The 14,765-nt window shown below is 38.9% G+C and overlaps 1 protein-coding gene across 6 annotated transcripts in view; it reads left to right on the top strand.

The window, feature by feature from the left end:
- The window catches only part of RPGR (retinitis pigmentosa GTPase regulator), a 54,938-nt gene that overhangs the window by 16,683 nt on the left and 23,490 nt on the right, over positions 1-14,765 (top strand). For all 6 annotated transcript variants that reach the window (XM_026513293.4, XM_057310765.1, XM_044389362.3 and 3 more), the window contains 6 exons: positions 2,170-2,325; positions 5,584-5,708; positions 6,718-6,903; positions 7,878-8,049; positions 13,241-13,338; positions 13,671-13,736. In XM_026513293.4, the coding sequence (XP_026369078.1) occupies positions 2,170-2,325; positions 5,584-5,708; positions 6,718-6,903; positions 7,878-8,049; positions 13,241-13,338; positions 13,671-13,736 (803 nt within the window). The remainder of the gene's footprint in view (positions 1-2,169; positions 2,326-5,583; positions 5,709-6,717; positions 6,904-7,877; positions 8,050-13,240; positions 13,339-13,670; positions 13,737-14,765) is intronic.

Here is a 14,765-nt window from a genome sequence, read left to right as displayed (position 1 = left end):
GAATACTTTGAAGACCTTAAAGGAAAGAATAGCTAACCATCTGTTCTAGATCATTCCCTTCACCAAAGGAAAGGAATTGGATTAGATGATTCTATGGGGGCCCTCCCTAGCATTGTTTTTCCTTTTGTCTGTAATTCTGATCTTAAAATCTGTTTGGGTACCTTTCATTAAAATACTTTAAAGATAATTTAAATTAATTCATTGCTGATGAATTTATTTAAAACATAATACTCCACGTGACCTTAAGAGGTTAGAAAATACAACTACTGGTTGTGGCGATGGTATGATTAGTTTCTTCTTCGAATCAGGGAAACAGTGAACTGCTGAGAAAGTGTCAGCTTGGAACTTGGGATACACTAAGTGAGACAGAGTGATAGATGTAATCTGGTATGTCATCACCAGCATTAGCAAAAGCCAAGAAAGTCCTGGTTATAAAATGGGGTCCACAATAAAGTCTGGATTCCAAGGAAAAATAAGAACTTAACTTCTCTAGATTATATTTGGACAAACTCAGGATCTCTACAGGGCAACAAGTTACTAGTCATGAAATCAAATGTATTCTGGGAAATCAGAATAATATTCATATGAAGCCACCTAATAAAAACCGTTTTCCTAATAGGGTATCATTTGTCAGCATCGAATTACGTTGTTAAATGTTACAAAGGTGATAAGACCAAAAATTATATTCATTGTTATATGTAATGTCCTTAGGTTAAAATTATATTCATTGTTATATGTAATGTCCTTAGGTTAAAAAAAAAAGAAGAGTCTTAGGTCATTTTTTTTTTAAGTTGAAACTGTCATCACTGCTAATCAGCCAAGTACCTGAAAGTGAACCGAACAGGGTAAGGAGCAAAACTTTTGTCACGTAATTCAGGTGGCCTAAATGTCCTCATTTCACAGGCTCATCTCAGACAGCCCACATAATTTAACCCAACATTCAGAACTGGTGACATGCTCTGCGATTATTAATTAAACTAAGAGATGGTATTTTTTACGTTAAAATAAGGATGTTTTGCCATAGCCTCAGTGTGGCTTCATCTCGTTGACACAGCATATTTTCTTTAAGAGGTGTTATCCCTCTGTCTTATTTATGAAGAAAGCATTATTAGGAAAAATGTAAAACCATATGACACTAGATAATTATGTGTTCATCAGGATCCTCCACTGTCAGAAATAAGATGAGTTGATTAGCTACTTTTTAGAAAAATGTTCTTAAAATGGAATGTCCTAGTGTGTCTTAAAATCTGTCTGAATGTTTTCTCATGCAAGCCTCACAGCAACTCTATTAGAGAGGAATTATAACATCAGAGAATTTGGATAACTGGCCTGCTTGCCACAGCTAGTAATAACGGAGGTTTGGACTCCTGCCCGAATCCAAAGCTCTTGCTCTTCCTCCTGTAACATGGAGAGGCAACGCGTGGGACTTTGGAGGAGACCATGCTTCCTGACTCAGGGCCAGCCAGAGTTGTGTGTCTAAAGGGACCCTTTTGTCACCACTCATTTATCCTGTTTTTGTGCTTTTCCATTTCTTGAGAACGTATGAGCTAATGTTTACTAAGTTATCGGAGGTCCTTTGGAGTTGCTTAAAAAATATTAATATAAAGGAAAAGCTTTTGTCCCTCCTTTCATTATTATTACACTTCCTAGGAAAGGAACTTTACCTGTGAGTAAATCAAGCATATCTACGGTGAGTTTCAATTCTCATGCAAATTGTCCTCTGAAATTGTTTTACAAAGTAGGTTATTCTGATAAACTATTTTTGAGAAGTAAGGAGTTTTTCTGTAGGAAACACTGCTCATTTTTTTTTAAGGCAACGAAAGGAATTAGCTTAATGACAATTGATGCCATTTTTAAAGAGCCGAGTGGTAATAATAGGTACATGTTAGGTAGTTCACTGACTGATGTGTCTTTAGCAATTCTTTTTATGGTTATATGTAAAAGGTAAAATCAGGCCCATGCCATAACTTTTACAATCGTCTGCCTTGTCATTTTTCCCCTCCTTCATCACTGAGAATGTATACCTAAGTATTAGGTATTCTTACATGTATATTTTAGGGGCATTTAACTTTCATCACAAAAGTTTGAATGTCACAGTTTTCTAGATATACTGGTGACAGTGTCTGCTTCCCTGCAATCTTTTTCTTGTATTTGTTCATTCCCTTTCAGAGAAAGCTGTGTATACCTTTGGGCTGGGACAGTTTGGTCAGCTGGGTCTTGGTACCTTTCTTTTTGAAACTTCAGTACCCAAAGTCATTGAGCATATTAAGGATCTGAAAATAAGTTCTATTTTCTGTGGAGAAAATCACACAGCTCTGATAACAGGTAAAGATGAGAATTTCTGCTACGTATTTCTAGAACGGGGTATGTTTTACAACAAAATACAAACTGTGTGAAATGAATGTATCTAAGCAAAGGAATCAATAACTGAGAAAACCAATAACTGAAAAATTTTAATCAAGAAAAGTTCTTGTTTAATATGCCAAAGTGTAAAGTTGTAAACTCTTTTTTAATATTTCAATTCAATTTCAAATCAGTGTAAATGATCCAAAGATTTAGAACCTCAAAACAAGTCAGTGGTGTCAGAGGTAATATCATAGTATTATACTTTGGCAGAAAGCTGGAATCCTTTTGAAATTACATTAGTTTGAAGGCTCTTAACTCTGCTCAGGCCAGAGGGAAAAGTCGTAGAAGAAAGAACTTTAAAATGTTCTCCATGTTTAGTCTGACACAGCTACATACAGGCTGAATAAATGCCTTTGAAGCTTTTGCCGCTAGGAGGCGTTTTCAGGAGTGATTCTTTGCTACTTTCTCCACAGTGACAGAAAGGCACCTCAGAGGCCACTAGGCAGATACCAGGCTCCTCTAGACCCTTTGCTCTGTACTTTCTCCTTTATCCAGGGAGATACTGCTTTGGGTCTACTTCTCAACCTCAAAAACTAGGTGCTGCTAATATGGACTCAATAAAGATTCTCCCCTAGAAATAACTCATTTACCTGTAGGTAATTGATATACTCTACAATTGTAATTGCTTTGGAACAATACCCCTGTAATTTCACTATTTCTAGCCCACGTTTCTATCTAAAAATGAAGTAAAGCATTAAAAAGGCAGAAATCGTACAGTATTTTGAAATAAACCAGATACTGGTATTTCTACATTTGTTTCCTTCTTTCTAAAAAAGCTACTGCTAAATGGAGCTCATCTGATGGTATCTAGTTGGGGCAACTAGTAATCCACAAATACAACGTATACTACCATACACTGTTCCTTCTTCCCCAAAGAGCCTTTCAGAGAGAACTACCTGCCCATTTTCAAGTGTCAATGTCCTTGTTAATGTGGTGTGAAATAGAACTATATAAAATGTAAAGAATTATCATTCATTCATAGTCCCAGAACAGTTGTTGATATGTATCCCTTACTGCAGGGTCCTAGTGTCAATTTCACTGTCCTTACTGCTGTTTTTCATCAACCCTAAATTGCCATTGATGGGAAATGCATACTTTTTATGGATCATCTAACACACAATTAGATTATTTGGTTAAACTTTCATACTACCTTCCCCCTGATGAAAGAAGTTATAGCACAAATAATTGAACATTAACTTTGTTTGCTTTTTGCTCATCAAGCTTCCTCAGGGGACCGGTGTTATGAATTTTTTTTCTTCCAGGACTAACAAGAGGTGTGTAGTAAGTTATCTGTAAGTTCTTGCCAGTTCCCCATTATGTCAGCCGGTGGTTCATGGTTTAAAAAAGCTTTCAGGTTGGAAGTACAATCAGGTAGCTTGGATCAGAGTTTATCTTTTCTGGCTAAAGATAATCAAGTTAAAACACAAAGCCTAAAAAGCACTTTGGGTAAAGAAATCAAGGGTCAAAAGAAGAAGGAAGAAGAAGGGAAAAGGATGATAAAGAGAATAGGAGTATACGTAAAGAAAGGAAATAAGTGGCTAATAGTAAGAATTGTAAGCGTCTAAGTTTGGGGTTTAAATACTGGTTATTGCTTATTAATAGGGGATCTATTTTCTATTTGTTTAAAGATTTATTTGAGAAAGAATGAGTGAGGGAGAGAGAAAGCACAAGCACACAAGCAAGAGGCGCAGAGGGAGAGGGAGAAAAAATCTGAAGCAGACTCTGTGCTGAGCACAGAGCCGGACGCAGGGCATAATCTCATGACCCTGAGATCACGACCTGAACTTAAACCAAGAGTAAAACGCTTAACCGACTGCACCACACAGTTGCTCCTCTGTATTAATTTTTGAGCTTGACACTTCACTGAATTATGTTATTATTTCTCATCATTTTTCCTTAAGTTCTTTTGGATTTTCTTAGTATGAGATTACTTTGCCGTCTTAAACTAGAAGTTCCCAGATGTGATCTTATCATTTCCTGACTTAAAACCATTCATTCAATTTATTGCCATTAAGGTAGAATTCAGAAATTCTTATTATGAACCGACAGGGTCCTCTGTGGTGTGGTTCCTTCCTACCTCTTCAGACTCATCTCATACCCCTGGCCCCTTTGTGCTCCAGGCACATTGGTTGCCTTTCAGTCTCTTGACTGTGTTATGTTTTCTCTTGATTCAAAGCCTTCATATGTGTTTTCTTGCAGTTGAAACCCTAATCATCCTTCAGGTCTGTTTAAAAGCCTTCCCTAATCCCCAGACTAGAAGGAAATCCCCCTCTTCTGCACCCGTCCTGGCCCCCTTGCCTTTCCTTCTGCTTCCATGGCACTTTCCACCCCCTGAGAGAGAGGGTGTGAAGGAGGGCTTGAGAAGAGGAGTGAAGGTTCAGAATAGCTGTTCTGGCAGTGGGCAGAAGGATTAACTGGAGAGCAACAGCCAGACTACTTATCATTATCGTGGGCCACAGGGGGGCCCTCGCCATTGCTCTAGGGACTAGTCAGCATGGTTGGTTTATGACACTTCCCTCAGCGGCGTTCCACAACCCAGGAGCTGAATTAGTAAAAGAGACAGTTGGATTGATCTAAGCCGGTAGTTTTCCACCAGTGGCCATTTTGTTGCCCAGGGACACATGACAGTGTCTGCAGATGTTTTTGATTGTCCCAACTGTGGAGGCAGGGTGTTCTATGGACATTTAGTAGGTAGAAGCCAAGGATTCTGCCGAACATCCTACAGTGCACAGGACAGACCCACACAACCGAGAATTATCTGGCACCAAATGTCAGGAGTGCCAAGGTTGAGAAACTTGAGTGGGAAAAAAAAGTAGATCGTATTGGAGCATAGGGTGTCAGAATCCAAAAATCTCCTTCCCCTTGAGAGGATGGTGTGTATCAAGAGGCAGCTCACGCTGGGGTACTGCTGTTCCACACAGTGCCTCACACAGCTGGGCTTCAAAGTCACAAGCCACCAACAGCTTAGTGATTTATTCTCAGAGTACCTGCTGCCTAATGTTACGTGCAGGACCACAGAGACCGTAGAGAGCGTGGAAATATCAACGGATCAGAGTAAATTCATTGCAGCATTTGAGGGGGAAATTGTAATTGCAATGTAAGTAAATATGTTTGTCTATTTACAAATAGATCTATACAAGTAAGGATTTTGTAATTCTCTCTTTTTTTGCATTTTAGATTTAGGTCTCATGTATACTTTTGGAGATGGTCGACATGGAAAATTAGGACTTGGATTGGAGAATTTTACCAATCAGTTCACTCCCACTTTGTGCTCTAATTTTTTGAGGTTTATAGTTCAATTGGTAAGGACATCATATTTCCCTGTTCACATGTTCATATTCCTATATACGAGTCCTGCAGTATTTCATAGAAAATAGGTAATTTTATGTTTGTTTGAAAGACTATCATGGCTATATCAAATCAGTATACTCACTTCCTAAAAGCCAAATGTCAGACATCATGCCACTCAGAAAGTCTGTCTGTTTCCTAATTCCTCTCCTTTGAGCGTCATCCTTTTAACCCTAGTCTTGACTCTCTTGCTTCGTTCTCCGGTGTCTCTTGAGAGCCAGAACCGTGCCATGCCTGGAAACTTGGATGTCTCCTCCAGCAGCCGGCAGGATGTCTGACGATCACCTATAAATATTTGTTGAATTAGATATTTCTGAGATTTATTTACATTATGAAGGAAAGGTTCAGAGTATGCTATTCTTAGAACCACCGTGTAGAACACTATAAAGTTGCTAAAAAATCTGTGTATTACAAATACCACACAGTGGTTTTTTAGGCATTTTAATGTGAAAATCAGTTATTTCTCAAAATCCTTTGAATGTTGGTTTCATTTTCACAGTTCCACCATTGTGCATGCTTACATTTTGCTCTAAGGACTTTTAAGCATTGAACTTCAAAAGTGTTCATGTAAAGAAAAAGTTTTGGAGACATAATTATCCGAAGAGCATGATTTCTTCTTGGATCACTTTTTTCCAAGTAGAACTTCTCTGGATAATTTTTTCAAGGTGTTTGTGTTACTCTCAGATTAAAATAACATTTTCTAACTTGTGAGGAGAAGCCTAATGTACCAGATAAATTGGAAGTAAAATGGTGTGTTAAACTTGTTCTAATTTTCAATTGTGGTGTTTAAAGAATACGTATTAAAATTCATATGTGTGTGTATTTGGGAGTGGGGGAGAGACAGACTGACTGACTACCTAGGAAGTCTACCATTAAGTAAATGTTTTGTAGCCAAAAACTGTTAAAAGCCCATTTGTGTTTGAAACCAATGTTGATTAATCAATCTGAGGTTTTCTGCTGCAGGTGGCTTGTGGTGGATGCCACACACTGGTTTTTGCCACTCCACGACTCGGTGGGACAGAAGGAACGGAGTTAGAAGAAATAAACAATTCCTACTACCCTGCAGTGCCTTCTCTGCCCATCAGCGATCTGAGCTCAGGAAATGTACTGCACAGAACTCTATCAGCACGTGTGCGGCGAAGAGAGAGGGTATGGAGTCGTGGCCAGTTCTATATCATGGCACTGCAAAGAAAATGGAAAAAAATTCATGTTCTTTTTAAATCAAAGAAGGGTCTTTTAAGATAGATATACTAAATAAAATGGTTAGAGTTGCAGGGTTATAAACTTAAAGCAAATTCAGGGTTAAGCTGTTAAACACACAAATGAGAAAATTCAAATAATCATGGATAACCTTGAGTTAATAGAGAGTGGATACAAAGCAAAGACACAAAGCGTCCTTGTAGAGGCCTATCTTCGTACTTCAGATTGAATGCTGAATGATTTTCTCAACTCTATATGGATTGACTTTTACTTTTCTTTTTATCTTTTAGTTACACATCATGAGCCGTGAAAGGTTATACACTATAAACAATGAAATGTAGGAAACAGAGAAATAAGGACTTCAGTTCGAGATAGGGAATGTTCTTTCTCATTTAAATTTAGAGGTTCTCATTGTGCTTTTAAATTATTACTTCAGTGACACTTAATGTTTAAAAAAACAAAAAGAAAATGCCAAGTAATGTTTAAAGGAGACCTTCCTTTTTTTTAATAAGTTACTTTAAGTTCCAAAACATATTCTCTCTGAAGTTAAAAGGTTAAGTTTGGCTTTTTGTTATGAAAAGTATATATGGAAAGACTGAGAAAAAGCAGCATTTTGTAGTTATTGTTTGTTTAGGTCTCCTGACTAATTTTTTGTTTCCTAAGGAAAGCAGAGAGAATACACATACACTTTCTCCTGTCATGTTAAAAACAGGCTTCTAAATTAACAATTTAGAGCAACTTAGATACAGAGATAACAGAACAAAACATCTTTGAGTCCTTGGGGGTAATTTAAAAATGAATGTGGGATGGTGGGCAACTTTGAAGTCTCTCTCTTAAATATTTTTAGCAACTGGGGGGTAGTTTCTATCAATACTAAACATATAACATCATGTAACAGTTTATTTAACCTGTTTATTTTAAAGGAGAAATCACCCGATTCTTTTCAAATGACACGAACACTACCTCCAATTGAAGGGACTTCTGTGCCACCTGTCTGCTTTTCCCCCAGCCCACTTCCTTTCTATATGTCTGCAAGTAATTGGCCAGGGAGAATGGTACTTGAAAAGGAGGACCCCGTGCAGCCAGCAGAACCAGGTAACAGTTGATACTCTGCCTGCTCATAGGAAAAGTGGACCCTTTATTCCTATTGGTGTCATGTTTATCTTAGGATGTTCTTGACAATTGAATTGTTTTCTTCCTAGTTGGAGGCTGACATCTCTCATTTGAGTTCAAGTCCAGGAATACTCTTACAACAAATACAAAGCATCATCAGTGACCCTAAAAATTCCATGTAACAATAGCAGCGTATTTTTATAGAGCAATGTATAACATATGTAATACCTTCTCTTACATTATCTCCTTTAACCCCTGAAGCAACTCCATGAAATAGGTGGGAATTCTAAACTCTTCATTTTGATAGATGAGAGAAGCAAGGCTTGAAGAGACTGACTTGGCCAAGGTTACTCAGCTTATAAATGAGGAAAGCCGGATTTGAATGCAGATCTTCTGGACCTATGTGAAGTCTTGCATTTAGACAGGATACAGTAGGGGTCAAGAACATGGGGTATGCGGGCACCTGGGTGGCTCAGTCAGTTAAGTGTCTAACTCTTGATTTTGGCTCAGGTCATGATCTCAGGGTTGTGGGATCTAGCACTGCCCAGTGTGGAGCCCTCTTAAGATTTTCTCTCTCCCTCTCCCTCTGCTCCTCACCCAATGCTCCCCCTCCCCCCACCACTCTCATGCATTCTCTCTCTCTCTCTCAAGAAAAAGAAAAGAAAAAAGAAAAAAAGAGCATGGGGTATGGAGTTAAGTTGATCTGGGGTCAGATGCCAGCTCTGACATTTATTAACTGTGTGACTGACTTTGGAAAAGTTACTTAATTTCTCTAACCCTCAGTTTTCCTATCTTTGAAATGAGTTTAATAATACTTCTTTAGAGTGACTGAGATTACATGAGATAGGGTATATAAAATACTTAGCATTGAGCGTAGCACCTCTAGGAACCTCTTTATAGTTACAGTCATGGTTATTAGTCACACTTCTACCTCAGCGCCTTTTAGATATGCATTATATTTTAAAATGTAATCCCAGCTCTTTGGTTATTATACACCTCTTGTAAATAATTTTATTTATAGGCATTTGTGTATCTTAGGAGTGTGTATATGTTACTGCAGGGCACATGCTTGAATAGTAGGGGTAGGACAAGAAGCCAGGATCAAGAGATCCGAGTAAACAGTAGGTTTAGAATTAAGATCATTTGGGTACCTGGGGTTAAGAATCATGGCACAGATAATTTTTAGTATCTTTGGGATCAAGAACCCAGGCAAGATTTGAGGTAGTAAAAGCAAGACTTGTGGGCCATGGGAATAGAATATTACCTATAACTAGGACCTTGATCATAAGCTGGTTTCTTAACTGTATTTTTTTCCCAAAGGTTTATTTTATTTATTTTAGAGAGAGAATGTGAGTGGGGGGGAGGGGCAGAGGGAGAGGATCTCAAGCACGCTTCATGCTGAATGCAGAGCCTCCTCTCAGGACCCCCAAATCATGACCTGAACCAAAATCAAGAGTCAGACATTTCACTGACTGAGTCACCCAGACGCCCCTGATCCCTGATAATGAGCCGGTTTCTTGCATCTCACACAGAACTTTTGTATGTTTCCTTTTGAGATAAGCATCACTAACACTCTTCAGGCCTGTACATGGAAAAAGTGGAGTCTGACAACTGTGTACAAGGAAAAGAGAGGTTTATGGTTTGGGGGAAGTTGTTTCCTACTTCAAGAGATTTGAATGTGATCATATACAGAGTTTTGTAGCTAGAGCCAAAGGAAAAGCTATTCCTTATCTTTTTGTGACTGTTTACTAAAACTGTCTTAAAAGTATTCTGAAAGTTATATCTAACATATAACATGACTTTTTCTAAATTATTTGCAGACTAGTGTTTATTGTGGAGGGAGGAAGGTCAGGGAAGACCTTGCTGAGAAGGTGATATTTAAGCTAAAACACAAAGGATAAGAAAGACAGCCACATGAAGAGAGAGGTTATATGCGTTCTAGGCAAAGAAAATAATACAGGCAAAGGTTTGGAGGCAGTTTGTAAGAAAAGGAAAGAAGACCATTGGAGCTAGAGAGTACGGGAAAAGGCTAGATAAGACGTTGGAGAAAAGAGTGAAAACATATTCATGATTTTATAGGCTGTGAGAAGCCTATTTGATTCGAGTGTTTTTCTTAAGTCATTAAAGGGTTTGAATCTGTGGAGTGATGTGCTCCAATCCAATTTACATTTTAAGATGCTTACTTTTGCCTCTGTGTGGACTGTAGGGAGGAAAGACTAAAGGTAGGAAGAATACTTAAGAGCCCTTTGCAAGAGATGATGGTGTGTAGTCCAGGGTGTTTGCTGTGGAGATGGAGAGAAGGGGGCAGATTGGAAGTGCATTTGAGACCTAGAACTAACTGGATTTACACATAGAGGTGAAGGAAAGGGAAGAATCAAGGATGATTCCTAGGCAAGAGGATGGTTGACAAGCTTGAGGAAGAAAAAAATCAAACTTGAGATACCTGCGAGACATCCAAGCAGAAATATGCAGCAGGCAGTTGAAGATGCAAGCTTGAAGTTTGGAAGAGAGGTCTGAGCTAGGGAGATACGTTTGGAACCTGATAACACAGAGTTGGTATTGACAATCCATGGGACTTGGTGAAATCACGTGTTAGAAAGCAGAGTAGCAAGAGAAAAGAGCCCAGGATTCGGCCCGAAGAACATCTAACGTTTAGAGGGTAAGGGAGGAAGAGCCAGCAAAGCAGCTTTCCTCAGCCCTGTCAGCTAGTAGGGCAAGAGGAGCGGTATCAGAAGAGTAGGGTCATGAGTTCAAAGGACTGCTCAGAGGTCAAAGAGAAAGCCCAAAGAAGCAGCCCATGGATTTGGCATCGTGGGGTGTACCCGCGATCTTGACAAGAGTAGCTTCAGGAGAAGAAGAGAGCAGAAACCAGAGGGCTAAGAGTTGAGGCATGAATGGGAAATGAGGAAGTGAAGAGGACATAGGGTGTGTAGAGAATTCTTTTGCATATTTTGGTCATGAAGAGTGGAGAAAAGGGCTGGCAGCTAGAGGGAGATGCGGGGTCAATGGGAAATAGTAGAGCATTTTTGTATGCTAACGGACATAAGCCTGTAGTCCCAGACAGACTGGTAGCACACGAGAGAGAGAGCATCACCAAAGGTGCAAAGCTCTGGAGAGGAGAGGCGAGGCTGGCATACAGAGCAGTCTTTGGTAAGAGGAAAGACAAATCCTATATTTCAACAGGAAAATGGAGGTAAATGTGTACATTTGTTGGGGGGAAGATAAGGCAGATCAGGTCTGATGACTTCTATTTTCTCAGTCAAGTGTAAGGCAAGGCCATGAGCTTCCATGGTCTGCTATCTATTTTTCCAAACCTCCATTCTCTGCCCTCTTCTGTCTGTCCCCTTTAGCACTTTCTTCATTAATCTTCCTCAGGCACAGTTCTAGTTCCCATCTGCTCCAGTGGCTTCTGAGAATCCCTAATATTTGTGAAAGTAAGTGTAAGTTTCCCCATGTAACTCTCACCTGCTTTTGTAGCTTCATCTCTCAGTAATCTTTTTCTTATAACCTTAATGCAGGTCACAGGTCTGTAAAGTACGGCTCATGAGTCATATCTAGCCAGCCACTTGTTTTTGTAAATTAAGTTTTATTGGAACCTAGTCATGCCATTCCTTTATGTATTGCCTATGGCTGCTTTTACACGATAGTGGCAGAGTTTGAGTCATTAGGGCGGAGACTATATATGGCCACAAAGCCTAAAATGTTTACTAGATGGCCTTTTACAGAGAAAGTTTCCCAACTCTTAATTCTGATCAAACTGAGCTCTTCACAGTCAGACTTCGTGGAAAAGGCTGTGAAGTCAAGACAAACCTGAGACCGACACTTGGCACTTTACTTATTCGTTTGTGAAGTGGGGTTACGCTGCTTACCTCTCTTGTTGTCATGGAGGTAACTCGACACATGTGAGAGGATGTGTTCCCTGCACATGGTCAGTCTTCAGTACAAGCCATTCTGCTGCTTCTGTTAGCACTGGGCTTCACTTTCTTCTCCATTCACCTCTACCTCTCAAAAATCTACTCACTCTTCCCCGTACCCCTTGAGTGAAACATTTCCTGATTTCCAACATTCGGGTGTGATTTCGCATGCCAATATATCCTATATTTTATATTCCCTTTAGATGATAAGTTCATTAAGAATGAGCCATTAATTAAGTTGATTATCTTGCACATAGCACCTCACATGAAATAAACACAAACTGATTACTTGCTCCTTTGAATTGAATGAATTTACAAGGGCAAGATCAGTGAGGCTGGCATTTTTAGCGAGGACTTCGTTGAGGATCTCCTCTCAAATAAACACGTGGGTACTAAATGAGGGTGTAGTAATTGAGAAAAATGTAAGGTCAAGTAGAGCTTGTAAGCTTTAGTTACCTGCTCGATGACATAATAACCTTGCAGTTTCCCATGAAAGTTTCTAGGTGCTTGTACTAGTTATCTGATTTTTCACATAAGTGGCCTTAAAACTCATCTCACAGAGTTTGTGAGGGTCAAGAACCCAGGAGCAGCCTAGCTGAGGGGTTCTGGCTCAGAGTGCCTCATGCAGTTGCAATCATGCTGTCAGATGGTACTGTAGTCACCTGAAGGCTCCACTGGGGCTGAAGGATGGATGGTCTTCCACGCTCACTTGCGTGGCCATTGGCAGGACGTTTTACTTCCTCAGTGTGTGGACTTCTCCCTAGGAATGCTCCTAGCATGGCTTCCCCTGGAGAAAGTGATGCAAGAAAGACAGAGTAGGGGGACCGAGATATAAACTGCGGTAAGGTCACAATTATGGCTGCTTTGTTTTGTTGGCCATACAGAACAACCTGGTAAAATGTGGAAGGGAACGACACAAGGGGACCCATATCAGGAGGATGTGGGTCACCTGGGCCCTTTTTGGGGACGGACTGTTACAGTGCTTGACACCTGGGTAATATTTCTCCCAAAGGAATAGTGTTTGCCTGTTCGTATGAAGGAAGCAGGTGCTGTGTCATCAGGACTGAAGTCTTTAAACTTGCAGAAAGAGACTTTAAAACCTCTTATCACTATGAATGAATTCTGTTCAATTCCCTTAACATGAGGTTAAAGGACTTTAGTAAAATTATGCCTGCACTTTATATTACAGAATAATTTATTCTCTAGTTGTCTTTCAATTTTCCATTGAAAGCTGGTTTTCTCTTTTCCCTTTTACTCAGATTATTTTCAGGAAAAAATGGCCAAAGGGAAAGAGACAGACAATTCTTCAGCAGCAGATTCAGAAAGCCTTGGAGAAACTACTGATGTCTTAAATATGGTAATGGTTTTCTTATTTATCTATATAGATATGTTTGGATTTCAGTTCCTCATGTATTCATATATGTGTACATCCTGTGCTGTTACTTGCATTAAAAAAAGGTTTTGGTGTCATTATGTTTGTTATTTTTATATATTATATGTTTATTATTTTATTGAAGTATAGATTACATACAATTAATTTTGAGCCCTGTATCATTAGTGTGCAGTTGAGAGTAGATTATATACTGTCTGAACTGTTTTGTGTTCATTTTATATATAAGAATGAATAAATATATAATCTGATATATAGTCTTTATTCTTTTTAGAGCATATATTTTTTATTTATTGCAGACACATATGATGAGCCTGAATTCCAATGAGAAGTCGTTAAAATTATCACCAATTCAAAAACAAAAGGTATAATATAGAGAGTTATTTTCATTATGGTAGGTGAGAATGGTTTATATTTTTTCTTGAAAGTTTTCTGGAAAGAATACATGAGAGAGAAGTATTCATTTTCTTTAGATTTTAAAGGAGGAATACATTGTAGATAGCCTCAGCTTGGGTCGGTTCTGTTGGTATGTATCTCGGATATATAAAGGGATTTCATTGCTGGAATTTGCTTTTTGACGTCACTAACAAGTCATAGTAGCCGAATTTCTTACCATCAGAGCAAAGGACTATTATGGCAGTTTGTAAGTATTAGAAGAGGCTACTGTTTATCAGAATGGTTCTCAGACCTAGGTTGAGCATGACTTTGGTTGAGTTACCATGTTGTCCTCAAAGATGATATTAACATCTTTTTTAGCTCTATAATATGATGGTTTTAGTGAAAATATTTGATAATTGCTTTTTCAGTGTGTGGAATGGGCTTTAATCTATCACAGAATCAGTAGCATAAAAACAAAATTAAGCATTTGGAAATTAATCAGAAACCAGGCATGGGTGATAAAGAGAGACTTTTAATGAATAGCAAGAGGAAGGAATAGTTGGTGGTTTTCACAACCCTAGAGAGATAAAGGCCTGCCCTGAAATCCTTTGCTTCTCCTGGCTTTAAGGACAAGTGGGGTGAAAGGAAGGAGGGGTTTGGGGATTAGAAAACTAACTTGGAGAAATATAAATTGAAGGAAGAAGGCTTATAGACAATATTTTATTTATACTTCCAGTGCCTTTGCCACGTTATTAAGCTAAAAATCCTTAAAGTCGAAGTCACTGAAATGCAAGAGAATCTTGCTGAATTATAAAAATTTAGTGCCAGTCTTTGTTAGTTTTATCTCTGTTTTACTGAGAGGCGTGGTGAGTTACAGCATTCCTTTTGAATATGGGAGAACTGTTGTCCTAACCCGTGTAGAAACTCAGCGAAGGTTGACTGACTTTATTGACTGACTACACTTCCAAGAAGACATCTTTCCTGTGTCTCTCCTTCCTCTTCTCTTAGACTCGGAG

This window comes from Ursus arctos, chromosome X, assembly GCF_023065955.2.
Source record: "Ursus arctos isolate Adak ecotype North America chromosome X, UrsArc2.0, whole genome shotgun sequence".
In the NCBI taxonomy this organism is placed as follows: domain Eukaryota; kingdom Metazoa; phylum Chordata; class Mammalia; order Carnivora; family Ursidae; genus Ursus; species Ursus arctos.
The sequence above is the reverse complement of the archived record's forward strand: the minus strand, read 5'-3'. Positions and strand labels throughout refer to the sequence as shown.